At 42.0% G+C, this 24061-nt stretch overlaps 3 protein-coding genes across 4 annotated transcripts; 1 reads left to right on the plus strand and 2 right to left on the minus strand.

The window, feature by feature from the left end:
* Positions 1–6736: 6736 nt before the first annotated feature.
* LOC127783615 (myb-related protein Hv1-like) lies at positions 6737–8543 on the minus strand. The gene is made up of 2 exons (XM_052310806.1): positions 7588–8543; positions 6737–7430 (listed from the first exon to the last, which is right to left on the minus strand). Exons 1-2 carry the CDS (start codon positions 7848–7850, stop codon positions 6938–6940), a joined length of 756 nt encoding a protein of 251 aa, XP_052166766.1. The 5' UTR covers positions 7851–8543; the 3' UTR covers positions 6737–6937.
* A 6127-nt stretch (positions 8544–14670) lies between these two features.
* On the plus strand, positions 14671–16794 carry LOC127783616 (protein POLLENLESS 3-LIKE 2). 2 transcript variants are annotated; one of them, XM_052310808.1, is made up of 4 exons: positions 14671–15009; positions 15087–15299; positions 15384–15539; positions 15620–16794. In XM_052310808.1, the coding sequence occupies exons 1-4, from the start codon at positions 14686–14688 to the stop codon at positions 16574–16576; spliced, it is 1650 nt and encodes a 549-aa protein (XP_052166768.1). In that variant the 5' UTR covers positions 14671–14685; the 3' UTR covers positions 16577–16794. The 2 variants fall into 2 exon arrangements, with proteins under 2 accessions (XP_052166768.1, XP_052166767.1); XM_052310807.1 differs by having other exon boundaries at positions 14682–15009; positions 15087–15539.
* Positions 16795–16986: 192 nt separating this feature from the next.
* Positions 16987–22306, minus strand: LOC127783618 (probable L-ascorbate peroxidase 4, peroxisomal). The gene is made up of 10 exons (XM_052310809.1): positions 22073–22306; positions 20273–20397; positions 19850–19899; positions 18907–18972; positions 18777–18825; positions 18300–18365; positions 17679–17701; positions 17519–17598; positions 17328–17430; positions 16987–17246 (listed from the first exon to the last, which is right to left on the minus strand). The coding sequence occupies exons 1-10, from the start codon at positions 22183–22185 to the stop codon at positions 17049–17051; spliced, it is 873 nt and encodes a 290-aa protein (XP_052166769.1). The 5' UTR covers positions 22186–22306; the 3' UTR covers positions 16987–17048.
* Positions 22307–24061: the final 1755 nt, after the last annotated feature.

Below are 24061 nucleotides of genomic sequence, written 5' to 3' on the forward strand. Positions count from 1 at the left end.
TATTTGGCATGCCTTTTTTTAATCAAATACTCCCTCCGTTTTATATTGTAAGTCGTTTTTTTATCAAACACTTTATCTGTTTTATATTATAAGTCGTTTGATTTTTTAAAGTCAAACTTGTATAAATTTGACCAAGTTTACATAAAAATATAGGACTATTTTCAATGCAAAATAAGCTAATTATCAAAACATATTCATTATTAAATTTAATGAAACTAATTTGATATTTTAGATGTTGCTAATTTTTTTATAAACTTTATAAACTTAACAAACTTTAACTAGTAAAAAGGCCAAACAACTTATAATATGAAGCGTATAGAGTGAGTGACTACATACTTGCCAATAACTCTTTCTATGAAAGCAACCAATGATCATCTAGTTGCAGCTGCACAAATACCATTTTTTTCCTTTTGTTCCATTTATTTGATCAATCAGTACATATGACCTTCGTTCACTGTTTCAAGGTCGTAGGAATATAAATGGATGTGAGAGAGATTATCGCCATATCTTCCTTCACTCAAGACAACCACAATTCATGCCAAGTACAAAAAAAAGTTCAATCATAAAATAAAAGGAAATACGTGGCGGCTTCGCCATCAATCGAATTGGCACAACTCGAAAGTTACCTAAGATACTGTAAAAACGTCTAACCTTTTTTTTTCCTCAAACAAGAGTTTGCTGTGTCTCATTTAATTGATAGAAAGTGAAATAGGATAAAGACACATATGTGAGCACCTAAAAACACCACCAAAAAATGGCAAAAAAAAAAAAACCGGTGGAACTGAACTGACGGAATCAACTTTGCAGGTTCAAGGTGACGTAATCATGCAGCCTGCAAACAAAAAAAAACTGAAAAGAAAAATACAAAGATCAAGAGGAAACAACCATTTCAGCTAGCTCCTGCACACAGAATTGTTTTGTGCTTCATCACTAGCAGCAGCACTACTGCAGCATGATATATATCTCAAGTCAAGATTATACTATTGTCAAAAACTATATTTTTTGCATTTGATATAAATATAATATAATGCTTGGTTTGTTTGGACGTTACGCTTGCACTTCGCGTGGTTTTACCAGGATTTATAGCCGCTGTGTTTACTGAAAAGTATAATAATTTCGATACATTTTCACATGTGTAACAAATTCATTCATTGTTTCCGCATGCAGAAAGTACCAAAAAAATCCCAACTTTTTTTAAAAAAGGCTACTTTTCTTCATGTCCAGATAATTAAACATAGCCTCACATTTTGGAAAAATAAGAGCATGTGTACTGTACCAAGATCAGAGTACACAGAAGAAGAAACTGTCGATCGACGATCATCAATCAGGTCGTGATCCCCGTTGTCAATTCAAGTTGTCAACCAGAAGCAAAATAGGCAGAGAGAGAAGCTAGTAGTAGCATTAATTCAAGAGGGATATATGAAAATAAAATCACTAATTAAAAGTTGGCTGGTGTGCGGGAAGTTGCCGGATTGGCTCTTCATTAATCCTGGAGGAGATAGATAGATAGAAGGGGGGCCACTTAATTAAGGTCCTTGTTTAATGACGCCGGTCAAGGTAATTAATCTAATCTGGAACTGTCCCCAGCGTCAACAACCCATCAGTCATGAGCATGATGATGGTCTCATTGATTAAAGCTAGCTGAATAGCTGATCATCACTCAGAGCAAGGCTAATAATACAATCGACTTGTTGGCTATAAGATTTTTTTTAGTCTTCTCTCAACCCACCTATATAATAGTTAACTATTTACAAATAATATAGGATCTATTTGTTTCTCTCACATAGTTTCTTGGTTCTTATGTTTAAGCTGGCTGTAAATTTACAGTCCGCTTCTTCTCTCTCCTCTCTTCTCCCCTCCACTTCAGTATTTGCTCTCACCAGTAGGAGCTGTTTCTAGGAGTAGCATGGATGGAAGGAGTAATGATCCAATTGGAGGTAGCCAGGGAGATGCGTCCATGTCGGCAATTAACAAAGGGGGATTGGCTACCAACCCAGCTTCGTCACCGTCATCGGCAGCGGCAGGCCGGACGGCCGGGCGGCGCCGCTGCATGCGTCGGTGCAGCTGTGGCCATTTATGTATGCAGCTTAGGCAGGTAGCTCACCGGCCGTCTCCCGTGCATTCACTCCAGTCTCCCGTACGTACGTGTGTGTCTCTGTGTGTGTGGTTGGTCTTGCAGAAGTGCCGTTGCTGTAGGTCATTCACGTCGATGATCGGCGCTGCGGCTGAGCCCACCAAGTTTGTTGCGACAATGTTTGGGATTGGCGGCATCGGAGTCTCGCTCAATTCCTCCCTGCGCCGTGTCGGTTGGGAGTTACTCCCTCCGAGTGTTCTAAACTGATGAGAGAAAAAACTGATGATTTATCAAGAAATTTATGGAAAGAGAAAAAAATAGTTTCATCTGGAAGAAACCTATTATATACTCTTATTACTATGAGTATACCGAGCAATTTTGATATTAGCTCCAAATTATTTATAGTCAATTTTATAGCTCATCCAACAATAGTTACCTATAAATATATACTAAATTAATATATATGGTCTAACCTCTCATACACACGTAATGTTTTGAAGCCCGTGCTGCAGCTGGCTATAAATCTGTAGCCCGCTTTCTTTTTCTCTCTTCTCTTATTTTCTTCGCGTGTGCATATAGCTTATTTGTAGCATTCTATTGTACTTGCTCTAAACCTTTAATGTGACCTAATCCTTTCATCATATATAAGCCTTAAAAAGGGAAACATAACTCTATTACGACTGAATTGTTTCACAACAGAATCCAACACAATTGAGTGTTATGACTGACATACAAAACCACAAAACGTAACCATTCATTACATGCAGTGTTTCATTCATCAATCCAAACCTCTTAATAATGTGGCGTTATTGGAAATTAAATCGCAAAATGAAACTCACCACTGCAAATGTAATAGTGGTTAACAACTAAGATATTAGGTATAAATAAATGAGTATGGTTGTGATCGATCAAGATAAGAAAATAGGTGAATTAAATATAGTGTGTGTTTATAGGATGAGTGTGCGCGTGTTATGAGTGTCTGTATTTGTCCCGTGTTTTAGAAAAAAAAATGGTTATAATTAGTTGAGATAAGAGAGTATATGTACAAATTAAATTAGGTGTGGTTGAGACAAGAGAGAATATGGAAGAGCTGCTATATTTTTAGATAAATTTTGAATGGCAAATGATGATATATTTTGGGACAGAAATATAGCAATTTTTCATTATCTTAACCAAACACAATCATATTTGATTTAATTTATCTACCTATCAATTACAACCATCTGTTATTTAGTTTCATCTCTCTCCTTAATATTTTTAAAATAAACTTGTATTTTTCTGAAACATGATACAAACATAGACTCTCACATACGTGTACACGTTCACTTTATAAATGCACATCCTATTTTCTATTCCTCCGAGCTAATAATACTTATCGTTTTAGACAAGGGTATGGTCAAACTTTACAATATTTGATTATGAATCATTTTTAAAATATTTATCTTTCAAATATGGTGACTACATGTACAAATTTGTCTTAAAAAGTACTTTAATAAAATTATATATTTGTTAACACTTTTATATATATTATAATAGAAAATAATGGTCAAAGTTGTTTTTTTAAGACCGTGCCCTTGTCAAAACGATAAGTATTATCGACCCGGAGGGAGTACTACATATGTTTTGATATTAATAAAGTCACATTGGACTTCTCACTGCCAACAGAGGGGATACTAGGTTGAGATGAGATAAGCTTTGCATTAATTACCAATTACCATCGTGTGCAAGGAATAATAACCTTAACCAGTACAAATTAATTAGGTTTAGTTTTCACTGTTGATAGCTACCACTGGTTTTTACTAGTACTACTTATATTGATAGGCATCGATCGGTAATTCGATATAGTTTGTGCTTTCGGTGCAAAGTGATAGCGATAAGCAGAGAGGATAAAAAATCCTAATTTTACCAAAGCATACATATCCTCTCGATCGATCGTATTGACCGTGATGATGCAGCAGCTGCAGCTCATCAGCACCCCATATCCACACTGTAATTTAATAATAGAATACTCCCTCCGTTTAAGTGCAACTATGTTTTTTTCACACTAAGCTTTAATCATTTGTCTTGTTTAAAAAAAATTAAAAACACAAGTCACGAATAAAGCACGATTCGTGTTTTATCATCTCATAACAACAAAAATACTAATTATAAAAAGATTTAAATAAGACGAACGATCAAAGTTGGATATGAAAATTTATAGTTGCACTTAGAATAGGAGGACAGAAGAAGTACTATTTTCTGCGTTTTACGAGATTAACCTGTATGCCAAAGTCAAATTGTCGTTTGTATCCCTGACATGAAGCACTAGAGCAGCAGCAGATCGCAGTAATAAAGCAGAGTTGCATCACAAGTTGTGATTCACAACGCACCCCCGCGCGCGCGACCTTATCGGTAGCGTGCTTGCGTCACACACAAGCAGAGCTATAAAACCCATGGATCATACGATACGAACGGCAGCCAACCGCGCGCGAGATACCGGAGAAGACGCATGTTTTCATTTATAACAATCCGATTCCTTTTTTACCGTACATCATTCAGCAGTACGGTTTTATCTTCTACCACTAGTTCTTAGATAATAGATATGTTTTTAAGACTTATAATATAAACGTAGACGCTCACGACATATATATACTTATAATGTTTTAAATTACTATAGTTAGATAAACATAAGTAGCGTGGTTATATTTAACGTGCAGAACATTTTAATAATGATATATTTGAATATTCTATATAAAATTATTTATATAATAAAAATAACCGAAATATATTTGTTACTAAAATACAAATTTATTGCTAAAAAATAGTCACGGTATATTGGTTAATTAAATTAGGAAACAATTAAAGTTTATGCATAAATAATTAATGAGCACTGCTACACGTACTAAATTTTTACTAACAATCATCTCAACCATTTGATTTAGGTATGTAAAAGTTATAAAAAAATCTACATGTACTCGTAGCATGACACATATGTCTTAATAAGAATTTAGTGAAAAAAAGTAGTACGTATAGCCTTTACTATCGGTGTCAAGTATTTTCAAATGGAGGGAGAATTCATATTGTATAGCTGCGTGCAGGGGTGGAGGTAGAGTATCTAAGGAGGTGCCTAGGAACCCGGTCAAGAAAATTTTTTAGATATACCTTATCCATTTTCATTATGTATGTACCCCTCTCAATACAAACTTAGATATCCATATCAGCTTAAACTCGATTTAAAGTAGAGTAAATTAAACAAGTAACACCCCTCTATATTTCGTTTAGCTCCGTCCCTCGCTGCGTGGCTACAGAAAAGCGGCGCGCGAGAGCTAGGTAGCGGGGCAAGTTGAAGCAGCGAGAATGCATCCAAAAACCGGTGCTTAATTTGGTTTCTGGTAGGCCAAGGCCAGGCCACGGGTTGCCGCTCCGGGAGAGGAGAAGAAGAGAGGAGACGCGTCGTCGATGACCATGAGTTTGAGTTGGTTTTGGTTGGTTGGTTGCCCCAAGCCAACAACGGACGATTCCTAAAAGGCATGGCCTTACCTAACAAGCCTCATTTTTAAATGCTTCCTTTTGTCCCTTTTTAAAATTTTTATTGTCACCTCCCTAGCTACCTTAGTCCTTCCTTCTACGCTTAGTTACTCTTCCATTACCAACAGTGATCACAAAAAAAGGTAAATCAAAATCTTCTCTTCCAAGAAATACCACTACTATGTTGGTTGCATTATTTTACGAATCTTCCAAGAGTTACTACTACCTCCTAACCAATTTAAATATAGTCGCGAGTTTCCATATCCAAGTTTAACTGTCTATCTTATTTAAAAAAATTATAAAAAATTTAAAAATATTAGTCACACATAAAATACTATTTATGTTTTATCATCTAATAACAATAAAAATACTAATCATAAAATTTTTTTTAAATAAGACGATGATCAAACTAAATAATGCAAAACTGTACTCCCTCTATTTTTTAATAGATGACGCCGTTGACTTTTTCTCACATGTTTTGACCATTCGTCTTATTCAAAAATTTTATGCAAATGTACAAGATATAAATCACACTTAAAGTACAATGAGTGATAAAACAACTCATAACAAAGTAAATTATAATTACGTAAATTTTTTGAATAAGACGAATGGTCAAACATGTGAGAAAAAGTCAACGGCGTCAACTATACTGCAATTTATATTTTTTTCTATTCTAAAACTGTTTGGAGTGCTGAAATTATATGAGTTTTGTACTAGTATATCTAAAAAAACAAGATGATACAGTTGAGATGGAAGGGAGAAGAAATTGTGGGTTCCAAGTGGGGGGCCCTAATCGATCTCTGTTTGAAAAGAGCCAAGAGAAAACGATGTATCATTTCTCTTCTCCGTGTACATGGAAACAGGAACAGTATATGCAGTACATTCCAGCGAAAAGGAGGCATCATGGCACACCAATCTTGTGTGCAGCCAAAGCAGGTCGTAAAGAAAGCGTGGTCTAACTCACGGGGCGCTTTTAATCAAAACTGCAGGATTAGGCGATGGTCACATGCGATGCGAGGTAGTATAGTAACAAGTCACCATAATTAAGATCTGGTTCAATGGCCCCAGCCTTGAAAGCATCCATCCACTCCACATACTGGATGAGGCACTGGATCTAACTGAGCTATAGTAGCTAAGTTACAGTGAAGTGACTAATTAAGTACTTACTTAGCATCAAGTATTATTTGTCATGATTAGTCAATATATGGTAATTACAACAGAGACAAAATGGAGCAGCAAGAGCAGCAGAGGAGATGTTATCTCTCTCTCTCTCTCTCTGTGTGTTTTCACCTAGAAGAAAAGCTAACCAATATCCAAGTGACAAAACGAAAGAAGAAACTACAGAGAAGGAGGTGCTCATTTCATTTCCAAGCTTCTGAAGTCGAGCATGGCTGTCCTGAGTCCCAGGAAGCTGCTGCACTTGCAGTCTGTGCTCTTGGGGAGCCCCAGGCTGCAGCTGAAGCAGACGCCGGTCTCCCTCTTCACCGGCTTCATCATCATGGGCTCTTCTTGGGAAGGGAGGCTGATGCAGAGGTCCAGATTGAGGTCAGGGCACTTGAGTGGCTTCCCATGGCCCCAATCGGCGGCTGCCTGCTGCTCCTGTGCCACTGTCACCGCCTTCGGCTGATGAGGATGGTCCTCTCGCCGGAACACGGCGGCCTTGTCGTCCCTCGCCGCCGCCGCGGCCGCCTCGAATGATATGGTGATGTTGGACGCGCTGTCGTTGATCGGCCGGTGTGTCACCGGGTCGATGCCACGGCTCAGCAGCTTCCTCCTGATGTGCGTGTTCCAGTAGTTCTTGATCTCGTTGTCCGTTCTTCCTGGCAACCTCCCGGCTATCAGAGACCATCTGCATCAAACAGGAGTAGCAACAACAACAACAACAAACAACCGTTTTAGCAATCAGAACAGTATCAAACACGAGCTCTTTATATATAAAAACTGAAACTGATACAACTCATATTCATGCATGCAAATCCTAGTATCATTGAGATGAACACACGTACTTGTTGCCTAAAAGGCTGTGAAGCTTGATGATCAGCTCATCCTCCTCCTCGGTGAAGTTGCCGCGCTTGAGGTCAGGCCGGAGGTAGTTGATCCACCGGAGGCGGCAGCTCTTGCCACAGCGGAGGAGGCCGGCGGCCTTGGGCAGCGATCGCCAGCAACCTTCGCCGTGCGCCTTGATGTAGGCAATGAGCCGGTCATCTTCCTCCTTGGTCCATGCTCCCTTGTTGGTGTGTGCCTTCTCGCAGCACGGTGACCTCCCCATGAAGACGATGAAGCTTTCTTGATTCTTTCCTTTCTTCTGCTGCCTCGGTGGGTTGTTTCAGTGGAAGTTGTTGCTGCTGCTGCTGCTGCTGTTGCTGGGCAGCAAATGGGTGGGTGGATTTTTATAGGGACTTGACTCAATTGGGGAGGTCTTCTAGAGGCTGAGTTGGTGAGAAAAAGGTTAGGCTGGTAGGCCTCCTCCTTGCACAGGTCATGGCATCATCACTGGATTACCAGCTTAATTTTACCTGCAAAGCCAAAGCGAAGAGGACACACAGGCAGCAGCCGTGGAGCCTCTGCCTGATAAAACCCTTCAAGGTAGGTGTAAAGTGAGGTAAGCCAGCAGCGCCCAACCGTGGGCTTAGGCAGATGATGGTGTTGACACTGCCAGCCCTGATGGCTGACGCCTACCTCCTCTTCTCTTCCATCCCTTTGGCGCTCTCGGTTTTAACAGCTAACTAACTGCATCATCTGATCATCTCCACCACGCCACCACCACCACCATTGATGCTTCATTCCCCTTCCATGTCTCTCTGATTTGTTCCTAGTTAGGTTCAGCTACTTTTTTGTGGGGGACAAATCCATTTTACCACCCTGAAATATCGTGTTTTTTTTTCTAAAAGCCCCTTAACTCGAAAACCGGGTATTGAATCTTCTCGGCTATTGAAACCGTTCGACTTATCCACTGTGTTCAAACCAAAGGATTCCCATTTGCCTACATGAGCAGATCAAGAGGTGAGTACTTCATGGAGGTTGTTTCCATTCTCCGACAGAATTATGTCGACATGAAAATGATTTGTGCCGTATACCACTTACATAGTAGTAGAGTGGTTGTATACGGGTCATCCTTGTATTTTAAAAAAATGAAATACCATGCCCTGATCTCACCAGCTCTAAAATTCTAGCGTTTCATCATTTAACAAGGAAAATATTTTGGTGCACCAGTACAAACCCATGAGCTTATTAAACACAGGGTGAGGTCCTAAACAACGGAAACCCTGATCATAGACTTTTTCCTTAGTTTATTCTTCAATAAAATAGGATAAACCGGAATAGGTATCTTGCAGTCACACTGCCTAAATGAATATTATTTGCCACCCACCTTATTTCTTTATTTTCTCTATAATAATTCTGCTTCCAGAATCATAGCTATTGTCATGCTCCCATCAAACTAATTTCATGTGGAACTTTCTGTTTTATACTCTAATATAAGTTGGTTCATCTGTTTGGTCAACCCTAGATTAAAAATTCACCAAACTCATCAGTCTTGCACCTGCTTCATATTTCTTTCTGTAACAAGGCAGATCATGGATATCATTATTTATATCAGATCATTAATTATATACACAAAACTGCATGGTGATAGATTAACATTATCTTTAATCCTTAATAGGAATATCAACTATGATCTGGACCCCCTCCACTTCTTTAACATGTGTTTTCGGTTGCTTAGCAGAGTACAGAGCGGTTCACATATTAATATGTACTGTACTAACTAAAAGGCCGTGGACATCAGGAAGCAGATGAAATTATGATTTGGTTAGATACTTCAATGGACCCATAAATGCTACTAGTTAGGAGGAACTTACATATCCATGACAAATTCCAGATGGGCTTACATATTATTTGTATACCTAATATATTCTTGTGGATGGTTACCAAACTATGGACCATAGTTGGTTGGGTGTAAGGAGAGGAAATATCCGAAACCATTAGCTTCAGTTGGGGCCAGAATGATTGGGACTTCACACTCCACAATGGTCCTCAATATGATAGGAAATGCTTAAGTTCTTGATATCACCACCTTCATTTCTTAGCTGTAGGAATCGAGTGATTACAACCCTTGATCCAATTCCAATACTGTTCTTTTTAGTGTATGAGTGGAATGAATTGACATGTGTGTGATGTTTTCTGCTGATTCAAGGGTACTTAAGCAAAACTAACAAATATTTACATGTTAATGAACTAGCATGCTAGACTTGCTTCAAATTAGTTCAGTTTTATCCAGAACTATAGCTAATGATGGATTTTACTTTGAAATTCTTATGGAAATCAAACTGCTAGTTTTATTTTCAATAGTGATTTCAGCTATTCTATAATGAAATTGATATGGACTCTTTACCTTGTGCTTTTAACAATTTTTGAATTTCACATTTTCTAAATTATATTTCGAAGTGAACTCTTCATTTTAATCTAGACCCACCAGCAATCAACGGTGAAAATTTCTTTCTTTCCCTCATTAACACGGTAATTTCTAGGCCTTAGAGTTAAGAACAGACACAGATGCTCTTTTGAACTTTGTTTTTAATAATGTAATAGAGTAGAGAGATAGGCATATCATTTTCGCAAAAATGGCTAATGTTAAATTTCTAACATTAAATCTATAACAAGAGATTTATATGAAAATACATTTCAACAATGTACAGCAAGGGTCATCTATCAACTTGCTGTTCATGCAAATCAGAAAGCAACTAAGCATTAGACACCAAACTTCTCTATTGCATAGTTATCAATCACTAATCCTCATTATTGTTTCTAAGTAGCAATAAGCTAGTTGGCCATAAATCAAGTTTAGTGTCCTGTCAGTTTGTTATCCACCACAGTTTAATACACTCTTAAATAGGCTCCCAGTTTGGTGCATTGAATTTAATCAAATAAACCATTTTGGTTGTACCCTAATCACCACCTCACTAGCAAAAGTAGTGCAATCACTGAAAAAAAAAACGCATTAGCCTCAGTTCTTTAGTTGTTAAATGGTAGGCAGTAGTTCTAGAAAGCATGAAGGCTGATGGAAAAAGGAGGGTAGGGAAATGGTTTGTGTAGCTGAGGTGGTGTGTCGGTTATGTGCAGTTGTTCTACCTTCCACTTCTTAGCCACACACTTGTGGTGGAAGCCTCCTTCTCCAGGCTGGGCTGTTCTGAGTTAGGGGGAAGGGAAAGAAGGCAAGGAGAGAGGTAGGTCTAAGTCGCTCTTTTGTTGTTTTCTCTTCAAGGGGGGCATGGGCAATTAGCTATCCCCACCACATGGCACCAGCACAACACCACCTATCTATAACTCCTCTCCCCCAACTCCCTCTTTGTTTCCCCAACCTACATGCCCCTTATATGCCTGCATAAAGCTCCAAACTCCCAGTGCCATCGTCCTTTTCACCCACAATCTTCTCTCTAACTACCAGTCCTTTGCATTCTTCTTCCATGCATTGGCTAGTAGCGGATTAGGTGTGGTGTTGGTCTCCTGGACTTCAAGCCAAATTCATCAGCTAGTAGTTTCCTATGGTTGACCATAAACTCAGATTTTACTGAGTTCAATGTTGTTTTACAGAATAATTCAAGATTAATAGTAGTAAAAATTACAACAAAAGGGTCTAGCAGTTATAATTGTTGTTCTGACTGCAGGAGAATTTTCAGTCTTCACATAGATGATTAGCATAAGAAGACTTTCAATACAAGTACACTACCAGAGACTTTGACTGTCTTTAAAAGTTAAACGAATATAATAAAATGGGCTAGAAAAACACTAAGCCCTAGACCTATGTTCGTAGTTCCATATAGCAGGTCAATACTTTTTTCAATGGAACGAGGACATGGAGAAGATTAAGACTTATGTGAACTTGGACTCATGAAAGAAATGTGAAGTTTACCTTGACTTGCTTTAGCAATTTTGCCCCCATAGAGAATCTCTGGTAACATGCAACAAGCAGTTTACTTAAAAGCTCTAGTTGCTGATCAAAACGGGCAGTCCACATATACTTCAAAAATTACCTTTAATTTGTATTAGTGTACAAGATGCAAAAATGGTTGCACATGCTCACTGATCATTTCTACTTACCCTATCAAAAGAAATTCTTGTAGATATCTACATAACCAGCATTTGAACACAAGGTTCAGAGTTAAAATGAAACTTACATCCAATATAACCCCATTCTTTCTGTAGTTTCTGAGGCTCCTTCAGTGCTTCTATCAGAAAGTTAATGTCGAAAGTTTCTCCAACTTCATTTGAACGTGACTGAAGATATGGCTGTAGAAAGATGTCAGAAATCCATGTATCCTAAATTCCGAATCTCATTTAGCTTTTAGAGAATTAATTTCAAATGAAAAGGAGTTGGATGCATCTCTTCTTGTTGTCACATATTCCACTGCCCATGGAACAAAATTTCTAATTATGTAGTGCCACTCTTGGCTGGTACCAACAAATGGTATGTGAAACTAGATGGCAAGTTGTAGCACAATACCATGTTTTTACAGCTCCAACTTAGCTCAAACAGAGTAGCATAACGAACTAAAGCTGAAATAGCAACAAAGCAATTCATTGATGATTTACAAATCTAGCTAGACATGAATGTTTGGTCAGGCTGATCCATCTGCGAGCTAATACAAATAGCAGATATCATTTCCTTTCTAGTGAATCAGTTTGTCCTTTTTTAACTACTGATAGACCAACTCGTTTTCAGTTTAGTACAGAAGCATCTTCCAATAAAACAAATAAAATACATAGTATTTCCTCAGCTGCTGGGTATTATTGGTGGTTGAATAATTGATTGGCCCAGGAATACTCAGGAAATCTTGGAGAATGCACATGCAAATAAATAAAGGGAAAATTTTGTACTATATATTAGTATTACACTGAAACTTTGATTATTTTATCAAATGAGAGGCTGACAGCTATGTAATTTCCACAATACATAAATGTTCGATTATCCAACTGAGCGACACTCCCATTATAGTATTATACTAACTTGGCCAACATAAAGGCAATTGCGATTTGTTTGGCATAATATTGAATTTAATTTCCTAAGATCCAATGGAAGAACATCCTTTTGTACATCTGTGTCCTTGAACAGTTTCTCCTTCCTCACTATAACTATTACCCATACTCGAGTTTGTAAGAGTCATTCCTGAACAATTTTCCCACTTTCAGCTATAGTTGATCATGGACTTCAGGTGCCTGCAGCTCATCCCAATCATTATATCTAGGTTCTAGCCAGAGGCAAGTACAAATTTTTATTATTGTCTGAATACAGAGAGAGCACAGGTCGCCAGTTGAAACTATAGTCCTATATCAACATACATAGCACCTTTTGGTGTATTGTCTGCATGCTAGTATGTAATGTGCCTAAGAGGGCAAATTAGTGATGTTTATAAGTCCAGAGGATCCTCAGAATTTCAGCTCTCCTTTATAAACATAAAAAGAATGCATCAAATGTGGAGCGACAGTTGATGAGGGCATAAGAAAGCAGCTTGCAGCCTCATAGCAATTTAGTACATGATTAGGGTCTTGCAGATGTGAGAAATCTTTATTTTGTAAGGTATCTTTTACCAATTCTTTTAAGGCGCCACGATAATGAGAAATGGAGTTAGAATTAGATTTACTGTTGTGACATCATGTTACGGAAATGTGGTGGATATTGAGGGGGAAAGGTTTAATGGAAAATCGGGTGTTCTGATCCAATTTGCAATCTTTGTCAGTGTTACTGGTCAGACTTGATTTCTTTTTTTGTCCAAAAGACTTAATTCACGAAAGGAAGATGAAGGCATTGAAACCAGAAAACCTACAATGTCAACAGTACCCATGATGGACTTACCTCTTAAAATGTATTTAGCCATTAGCTTTCGTTGCCATTTAGCATTATATGTGGGCTTTTCTTGTATCACATGGGTCATGTCAACATACAACCCAAGAAAAAAACAATACATGCAACTTGCTTAGAAATTTTGGTCACAAATATGACTCCAGAGCTACCACAGTATCACAAAATGGGTTCTACAGAACAGGGACATTTTTGTAGACATCGATGCAGATGAGCATAATTGGGGTGCTATTATACACTAGGGCAGAAAATATACATAGGCAACTGGCAACCACCGAGTACCAACTACAACAGATTCAAGAACACAATTATGAACACAGTTAAGCAAAGTGAGTACTATGTGTCCAATGAAACAACACAATTAAGTATTACTGGAACCGAATGTGGATTACTTACATTCTGCAGGGGCACGTTTCTCAGACCAGAAACCAAAACTTCAGAAATGGGAAGCTGCTAAGAGGATTTCTGCTCCTCACTCCCGTACAGTTGAACCTGCGCGATCATTTCGACACCGTAGGAACAAACATAAGCAAAATAATAATAATAATAATAATAATAATAATAATAACAACAACAACAACAACAACAACAACAACAACAACAACACATCGCACTTGTCAGTGCACCACCACATCAACGGAATGGCCTTACCAACTCACATTTGCACCGCACGAGGACAGGCAGCCGCTTTCAACCCACACGCCCATCAAGCCTGCGGCTGTAGAGGCATAGCTTGCAGACATAGCTTGCTGTCCACTACCCAGGATGATGGGCGCGTAGAGGCTTGAAGCCCCAACCTCTCCATGCCTTGCTGCGCTCCGGCATTTCGTCAAACACCAGACGGGCCCATCTCCCATTCTCCACCACCGCTCCCTAGCACACGAGAGAGACGACGAAGAATACATCCGCAGCCACCGCGCCTCCACAGTTCACCGCGACACATGCCGCGCAGGCCCAGCGACCGGCGGCGCCGCCGCGAGCGCCCGCCACGGCCAGCCACGAGAGAGCGAGAAGGCGAGAATGCGAGAATGGCGGCGAGTAGAAGAAATGAAATAAAGTCTAATATGACTCCCCCGACTATAGCTCGAACTGGGCCAGAAGGGCTAGGCGTTAAATGGGCCGGAATTATCTGGCCCGCAGATCCAGCACGAGAGGTTTCCAACGGCTAGTTTTTTCGCAAACGGCTAGTTCGGGCAACGGTCGGGGAACCCAAGCTTGGATTCATATATCTCCTGTGGAAGGGAATCCAATGCCTAGTAGTAGTCGAGCACAAGCCGCTCCGCCGCCACCTCCTCCTCTCAGCTCCGCCGCCGCTGCCTCCTCCTCCTCCGTTCTCGGGTCGACAGCGACGATGATGCAGCAGCAGCAGCAGCAGGAGACGTGGCTCGCGGCCGCCGCGGCGGTGGGGCTCCGGCCGACCAAGTCGGCACCCTGCTCGCCCATCAAGCCTGCGGCGTCGTCGGCGTCGGCTGCGGCGGCGGCGGCCATGCTCCGGACCAACTCCGACTCCTTCCACGTCGCCCACAAGGTCCCCGTCGGCGACACGCCGTACGTGCGCGCCAAGCGCGTCCAGGTACGTGATTGCGAGCGAGCGTTCTTGATGGTGGTTTGGATTGGGATTGGGTTGTGATGGTGGTGGTGATTCGGCAGCTGGTGGACAAGGATCCGGAGAAGGCGATCGCGCTGTTCTGGGCGGCGATCAACGCCGGCGACCGGGTGGACAGCGCGCTCAAGGACATGGCCATCGTGATGAAGCAGCAGAACCGCGCGGAGGAGGCCATCGAGGCCATCAAGTCGCTGCGAAGCCGCTGCTCCGACCAGGCGCAGGAGTCCCTCGACAACATCCTCCTCGACCTCTACAAGGTTCAATCTCCCCTCTTCCCCTTCTCGCCATTGCTCTGCAACAATGCGCGCAGCAAGCTGATGCGTGTCGATGAATCTGAGCAGAGATGCGGGCGGCTGGACGACCAGATCTCGCTGCTCAAGCACAAGCTGCAGCTCATCCACCAGGGCCACGCCTTCAACGGCAAGCGCACCAAGACGGCGCGTTCGCAGGGCCGCAAGTTCCAGGTCACCCTGGAGCAAGAAGCAACCAGACTTCTTGTAAGAACCCACACATCCTCTCATGGATTCGTCTCTTGCAATGCAAATCTTGCTCATCTTGTTCTTGGGTGTGTGTGCAGGGAAATCTGGGGTGGGCGCTGATGCAGAAGGAGAACTACACGGAGGCGGAGGGGGCGTACCGGAGGGCGCTGCTGATCGGACCGGACAACAACAAGATGTGCAACCTGGGGATCTGCCTGATGAAGCAGGGGCGCGTGCTGGAGGCCAAGGACGTGCTCAAGCAGGTGCGGCCGGCGGGGGTGGACGGCCTCCGCGGCGCCGACTCGCACCTCAAGGCGTACGAGCGCGCGCAGGAGATGCTCCGGGACCTCGAGGCCAAGCTCGTCGGCCGCCGCCTCCCGCGCGCCGGCGACCAGCTCGTCGACAAGAGCTGGCTCTTCGACGCGCTGCTGCTCGGCTCCTCCTCCAGCATCTGGCAGCCGCAGCCGTGCATCGACCACATGCTGCCCCCGCCCCCGCCGCCGCCGCGCGACCAGTTCGCCGACGAGAACGCCGCCGCCGCCGCCGCCAACAAGAAGGCGGCCGCGGCCGCGCTGCAGCCCAACATCCTCCGGGTCGACGCGCAGCCGTTCTACTCGCTGCGCATGCCGCCGCTGGCGACGAAGCCACAGAACATTCAGCAGAAGCCGCCGACGCCGCAGCCGCAGGTGCACGATCCGATGGGCAACCTGAAGAGGACACGGTCCGGCAACGCCATGGACAAGGCGGCGGCGGCAGCTGCCGGACCAGTGGAGAAAGAACCGATCAACGACGAGAACAGCGGGAGGAGGAAGTCACTCTCCGCCGAGGAAAGATGGCCGGAGCTGCCCGACCACAGCGCGTTCGACGAGGCCCTCGTCGCGGCGGTCCTCGCCCCGGTCCTCGATGACTCCGCCGCCGCCGCCGCAGAACGGAACGACAATTGCTGCAAGCCGGCGCCGCCGGCGAGCTGCGACACGAGCCCGGCGATGAAGGAGAAGATCGGGAAGAGGCTGAGGATCTTCCAGGACATCACACAGACACTGAACACTTTCTGATTTGAGTTCTTGATTTTTTTTTTTTCTTTTCTTTGCAACTCACAGCAGCAGCCGTGGCGACGCCGCGAAGGAGATGGGCTTGTTCTCCTGCGAGCTTTCTATGTCGCCGCTAAGTTAATTTAGGATTCGATTGGGTTTTAGTTCGCTGATGATTCTTGATTTGATTTTTTTTAACACACCCTAATAACAGCTGATTGCTCACTTTCTTCAGCTTGACACCAAAGCTCTTCTTGTAACAGAACACGATTGATTTTCATCTTGTTCTAATTCAGTTTGTTAACAGTTGAATAACAAAGTGTCATTAATTTATCTTTGCTGTGTTTGTTTGGACTCAATTTCTGAATTGATCTCACTTAAACTGTCATTTCATAGCTGGCCACAAAACAGTCGAACATCCTTCCTGATGACACTTGTTTCTGAAAACTTTATTCCTGATGCTATTGCAAATCAATGTTTAGAACCCAACCAATCTCTACTTGGTTTTCTTAGAAGACTCGTAGAGGTAACCTGCTATAACTACGGCTGCAGCAACTGCGACCCCAAACGCACTCTGCGCGAGTGTAGCAGCAGCCGTTGAACCATCTGATTTTGCAGAGCTACGTGGAGCGAACCCAAGTTCGGAGAGCTTCTTGTGTGATTCAGCGTAGTCCTTGAAGAAGGCATCCTCATCCTGCCATTTGAGGATAGGAGTTGTAGGTATATTCTGAGGCATCCATGTAGCTCTGAATAGGATACATCATCTATCATTTACCTTCGCGTAATGATCCACAAAGCGCCTGAATTCAGGATCTTCCAGGAGAGCCCTGTCAGTTGGAAGTTTCAAAAGTCCCTCTGATTCCTCCCTCAGCAGTTCTCTAAATGAATATGGAGAAAAATGTCATCAATCTCTCATCACTAGTTCCCAAAGCAAACGTATGATAGATGGTTTAACATTGAGCTTACAGGAAGTAAGAGTTGTCAAACTTAAGTGGTTCCTTGGTCCATGCACCGTCAAATCCAGATCTTTCAGGATGTGCCTTTCCCTGTGAGAAACAATCCTGGCAGTGTGATGATACAAATAATTACCAGGTGCTTATATTCAAATGGAGAACGAAATTATCACCAGGGTGTGGCCACCAGATAGAGCTACAATTAGGGGTGAAAACAGTACGGAAACGGACGGAAACCATCTTTATCGTTTTCGTTTTCATTTTTTTTTTTGGAATCGGAATCGGAATCGGAAACCCCGGATACGAAAACGGAATCGAATATTATCAAAACCGAAAACGGAGCGAAAACGAACCGGCGCGAATACGGTAACAAAAATTTATCGGAATAAAAAACCCCTCAAACTGATAAATCCAATTGAATAAATTATCTATGTTTAAAATAATAATGTTGTTGATAAATCCCAATGTAAGACAAAAAATATTCTTATGTAATTTTAGATTTGCATAACAAATATTTTTTAAAAAAATAAAAGCCAAACACCATGGTATTCACTATTTAGTGCTTAAAAAAAGAATCCAGGGTATTTCAGTCACAAAATTTCTGGTAATTCCAAGAAAATTTCCGGAAAGTTTCCGACCGATTCTGAGTTCCGACAGAAACTGCCCTTATCATTTCCGATTCCGTTTCCGGGAAAATATTTCCGAATTTGTTTCCGTTTCCGAAAAATTCCGACCGACAGATTCCGTTTTCGAAAATAGGTCCGGAATCCGGAAAGTTTCCGTACCGTTTTCACCCCTAGCTACAATATCCTTGTCAGTCAATCCCATTTGATAAAAGATGTCTCTTAAATGTGGTGCACCTAACCAGCAAACAAGAAAGAGTAATCAAAATTTATGCCTCGCGGCCTCGGTGAATATGTCCAAGCAGACAAAATAGAATAATAGTAGATGTTCAACAGTTGTACAAAGCCTACTGCAAAGGTAATCCATAAAATTTGAGAAGTGGTAGCCTCAATATGACATGCGAAAAGGCCAATACACTGACGGTTAACCAAGAATTCAACCTGAAGAATATTCTTTTGCGCTCAGAAGAAATACTCCTGAACAAATGTGTATATTGGATGGCTCATGCAAAGCAACCGCTACTGTAACATGTTGATCATTAACAATGCAGCAATAGTTCAACTAGAGGACATATGCTTCTAGTGGATAATTCATTCTAAGTTCTCAACAAGAATATATCTATATTCAGCATAATGAGAAGGCTTAACCTTTCTTCGCATCAGGAAGACGTCCTTCTCGCGGGCAAACTGATGAGTCCTGATTACATTACAAATCAGTTACATAGTGAACAAGGCAAAGATAATGCATCCGTCTACAAGGAAATGACATTTCATTTACCCTTCTTCCAGGAACAAAGTCAACGGTTGGACCTCCAGTAACTTCAATTGCAACCACTCCAGCAAGCTGAGAAGTAAAAATAATCCTGGTTAGTTCATCAAAATATCATGAGTAAATTTCACAGAACTACAGGTATTTTGCATAATTTATCACAAAACTATATATTTAAGAGCTTGTTTCACAAAACTACAGATTTAGTATGTCCGTTTATCACAAAACTACAGGTACTTTGTACAATCTATCACAAAACTACAGATTTAAAAACTTGTTTCACAAAACTATAGATTTCGTGTATTCGTTTATCATAGAACTACAGATTTAGTGTCTTCATTTATCACAAAACTACAAATTTAGTGTCTCCATTATCACAAAACTACAGGTTTTTAACCTGTAGTTTTGTGATAATGAAAACACTAAACCTGTAGTTTTGTGATAAATGAAGATATTAAATCTGCAGTTTTGTGAAACAAGTTCTTAAATCTGTAGTTTTGTGATATATTGTGCATAATACTTGTAGTTTTGTGATAAACGAAGATATTAAATCTGTAGTTTTGTGAAATAAGTTCTTAAATCTGTAGTTTTGTGATAGATCATACAAAGTATATGTAGTTTTATGAAATTTACTCAAATATCATTTCAATTCTACTATGAAGAATCATGCAAAAGCAATGATGTAACCGCAGATAATCCCTTATTTTGCCAAAAGTTTTCCGACATTTATATATGTTTAAGTAGTACAAATTTTATATTTTTATTAGAAGTACTTCTGTGCTATCATGATTTTGTAGGTCAATGTTTAACTCTGGACACATTATCAGGTCAAATGACTTGTAAAATCAATAGAGGGAGTACCATGCCAAAAAAAAAAAATCAATATCAGAAATTTTATTACTCTCTTGAGGCTATATAGAAACAAGAAACACAATGGAGGAATCCAGAGTACCTGATAAAGATCAGCATAAGTGATATTTGGATGCTTTCGCTTAATAGGCTCTGTCAGAAAATAAGACAACCAGATAAGTGGTAATCATGACACAATTTATTAAAGAACCATTGAAGTAAAATGACTTGGCAACCAATAATGTTCTGTACAGAAGAACGAATTACTCAATGAAGTCATCAGAATGGTGTTACAATTTTCCAAGGTCAAGTAGTAAACAGAAGCAAAAGCTTCCGGTGATAAAAGTGAAGAGGGAAGAGACCACCGTAATCAAGTTTCAAGGCTACTACAAGAGAAGGAACAAGATCAGTAACACATCAATTAATCTTCTTAAAATGATCGGCAACAAGTAAGGATTGCCTACACAAGGACAAACAAGTAGAAAATTATGTAGCTACAAGGTCAATGATATTGCAAAGTACAAACCAAGGAGATCAATGGCAATTTTTAGTCCAGCATTTGAACCATGAGTGTACTCTTCCTCATGCCTAATTGAACCATTTGCACCCCCAGTTTTTGTTTTTGCATCATATGTGCCAGCATCATGCCATCTGCAAGTACAGAAGATAAAGTCTCCACATGAAAAAGAGAATGGCAAAGTAACTATCTAACAAGGAAGATAAACATGGAAGCTTCATGGAGGAACACACACCAAATGACTGACTGAGAAGCCAAAATCATACTACTAAAGATTTTTATTTTTGGGGGGGTTGCCCTTACTAGTTACTACTTTGGCATGTGGACATAAGTGCATAACAAGGTATGTGTCGCCAAAAACACTAGTATCAATTATCACAAAGATGGCGAAACAACTTGTTCTGGTGCTGTAATGAATATAAAATTTTGTTACTAAGTGTCCAAAAGGGACAACATGCTGCCCTTGACCCTCCAATTCCAAGTATGCATATACTCGTATCAGACTAAGATACTAGCATCCAATCCCCGGTGAGAAAGGCACGGATTCTTTTTTTTCTTTTGAAATATAAGCAGGAGTGTTGCCTATTTCATTAATAGAGAAGGATCGCAAGGTTCAAACAAAATATGTAAATATACATGAGGCCTCAAAGGTAAGAAATATAGAAGCTTTATTCTCGCAAAGGTAAAAACTAAAAACTCCTCCAATTACATAATATGACTATGACGATGCAGAGTTCAGTTCTTTTGGAGGAAGAATGAAACAAGATTCATGGATGGAAGCAAGAAAAAGAGAAAGAGGTAAGGAAGTGAGACACAAAGGAATCAAGTGCCATTTGACGGTAGAAATGCAGAGCCTAATCCTCCTCCAAATCCGATTGTAGGATTCCGCTTGCCCCAGTGACAGATTACACGGTCAGTCCACAGAAACCATCCTGATCAAGCCTTTGGACCACCATTCTTTTTTACTATGAAAACGTGGCCCTAGCTCCAAAAGGTGTATGGACGACCATCTCAAGACTATTACTACCTCCGTTTTTTAATAGATGACGCCGTTGACTTTTTCTCACATGTTTGACCATTCGTCTTATTCAAAAAATTTACGTAATTATAATTTATTTTGTTATGAGTTGTTTTATCACTCATAGTACTTTAAGTATGATTTATATCTTATACATTTGCATAAATTTTTTGAATAAGACGAATGGTCAAACATGTGAGAAAAAGTCAACGGCGTCATCTATTAAAAAACGGAGGGAGTATATGATATTCAGCGTGAGTTCGTAGATTCTCAAAGTACTTACTTCTGTGCTGTTGCTAGAAAATGGGGCTACATTACATTCACATATATAACCTGCCTGCCGATTGAGAATATGTCAGTATGTCACCATTCTCCCCCAAATTCCATTCCCCCAAGAAAATTAAGCCTTTCCTCATACTAAGATGTGGTGGCCCTCCTGGGATCCAGGAAGGCATTTCAATTGCTAGCAAACTTGTGTGGCCGTGCAACAACCTTGCAGCTAGCAACCAACAGCACCGTGAATCAGTGATGGCTTGGAGAGCGAGCACTCTGCACTTCCTATGATAACTTCAGAATCCCCGAGCTGTAAAGATAATTATGGCTAGCACGCAGTCACCGACGAATTAACCCCCTAGCTACAAACACCCAAAGCAGGCAAGCACTGAAGAACAACTGCTCGTCCAGCTCGATCCGACACTCGATCGATCGATCAGTATAAACCCCCGCACGAGTAAATCGACCGAATCAAAAAAGCACAGCGAGAGAGAGGGGTGTGAGGATCGGTTACGGACGCGAGGCGGAGCATGATGGGGGCGCAGCCCTTGGAGGCGATGAGCGCGCGGAGGTCGCGGCGCGCCCCCTCGACCTGTCGCAGGTACTCCGCGTCCACCACCGGAGCCGCCATGGTGACCGGCCGCGCGCGGGGTCGTCGCCGGCGGCGGCGGAAGCGGGGCGGCTTGGCGTGGAGACAAGCCGAGGAGACGAGGAGTGGAAACGTGGAAGCGGCAGAGGACGGCGGCGGCGACGACGACGACGACGAAGAGGAGTAGTAGAGGAGATAACGTGATGGGTTGTCTTTGGCAGTTGGGCTAGCCCATTGGTGGGCCCACTCCTTTACCGGCCGAACGAACTAGTCGTGGCTGGTGACGTCACTTGTAATTCGTGGGGGGAATAAGTCTATTTTGCCTCTTTAAATAGTTTTTGCTCTTGATTAAATCGTCTCACCAAGCTGCAAAACCGGGTATAACATCTCTTCTAATATTAGTGAAAATCGACTTCTTCAGTGATTTTAAAAGTGATTTCTTCTAACGTGGCAAGTTGACTGTGGTGGACTTGTTGAGTCAGCAGGTGGGACCAACGTGCATGTGACTTTCATCTTCTTCCTCACCTCTCCCCTCTTTGTCCTCTCTTCCTCCTCCTCCTCCTCCTCCTCCTCTCTCTTCCCCTTCTAGTGGCTCCATCGGCTACCGACAAGGAAGGGAAGGGAAGGAGCCCTAGTGCAAGCAACTCAACCCGATGGCATTCCTGAGGCACCTCCGGAGCAAGTAGCTAGAACCACCCCTAGCACCCTGTGGTGCGCCACCGATGTAGCCGAATTTATCTCGCTTTGCCATCTCCGGGCAGAACCACTCAGACGTCGCAAACATCCTTCGCGCGTTGTGCATCACCAACACAGCGGCAGGCGGAGGTCGAGGAAGACCAGCGTAACCGGGTTGGAGAAGGTGAGCACCACTATCACGTTGAACGAGTTGAGCTTCTTGATGGAGAAGAGGTAGTAGTGATGTCGACCCTATGCCGCCTGACATATGCGCTGCGACGGTGTGAACAAAGCACAATATATCTCATGCTAACAGTTTTGAGGTCTTCTTTTCTCCCCCGCATTAAAAGCTTTCTCATCCATGCAAAGCGGCGGTGAGGCTACACTACCACCAGTACTACTATTGCTACTTATCAGCTCAGAAGGCGGAGATAACACTAACGCGGGAGGTTGGTGAGGCTGCGGTGGCGACGTTCGGGCTTCGTCTCCGTCCTCACAGACAGGGGAGCTCGCGCGAGGTCGCAGAAAGAGCGGGAAGACACGGTAGCTCGGGGAAACCACGGCGGTAGCAGCATTCCCGCTCCGTTCACTTGGGGCTGCTACCGCCTTGCTCTTCTCGGCCGCCCGCCGCCCCTCTCCTCATCGGGTGCTGGTCTAGAGTTCATGGGTGAGAGATGCAAGAGAGGAGAGAGAGGAGAGCCCTTGACATGTGGGTCCCACGTGCTAACTCGGCGAGTCAACCATAGTCATAGTCAACCTGTCACGTTATCAAAAACCACTTCCCTAACCAGCTAAGGAGTCAATTTGCTCTAGTTTTTAAAGATTGTGGAGTGTTCAGGAGCTAAGAGAGAGATCAAATAGACTTATTCCATTCGTGGGGGAATACATTGGCCCAGTGAGATCAACGGGCCCAATAAATTCTGTAGAATCTTAGCACAAAAAGGCTGGTTATTGTGGATCTGCGGGCCTGTAGGCTACGTCTAGCTTCACATTATTTTCTTTTTCCGTTATTTTTTGGCTGGACAGAGGGACAGCCTTTACACTCACTCTATCTAAAGTCGGGCACCATGATTCGTGCAGGAGGACGTACCGTCCTCACAATGATGTTAGAGTGATCCAAGCTCGTACGGATTGAGCATTGCACGATCTGATCGATCATCCCGGATTTTCCTTTCGGTCCATCAACGAAAGTAAATGTGCCCAATGCTACTAAGGCCCTCTTTAGATCCCACCCAAAATTTTT

Source organism: Oryza glaberrima, chromosome 9, assembly GCF_000147395.1.
Source record: "Oryza glaberrima chromosome 9, OglaRS2, whole genome shotgun sequence".
NCBI lineage: Eukaryota > Viridiplantae > Streptophyta > Magnoliopsida > Poales > Poaceae > Oryza > Oryza glaberrima.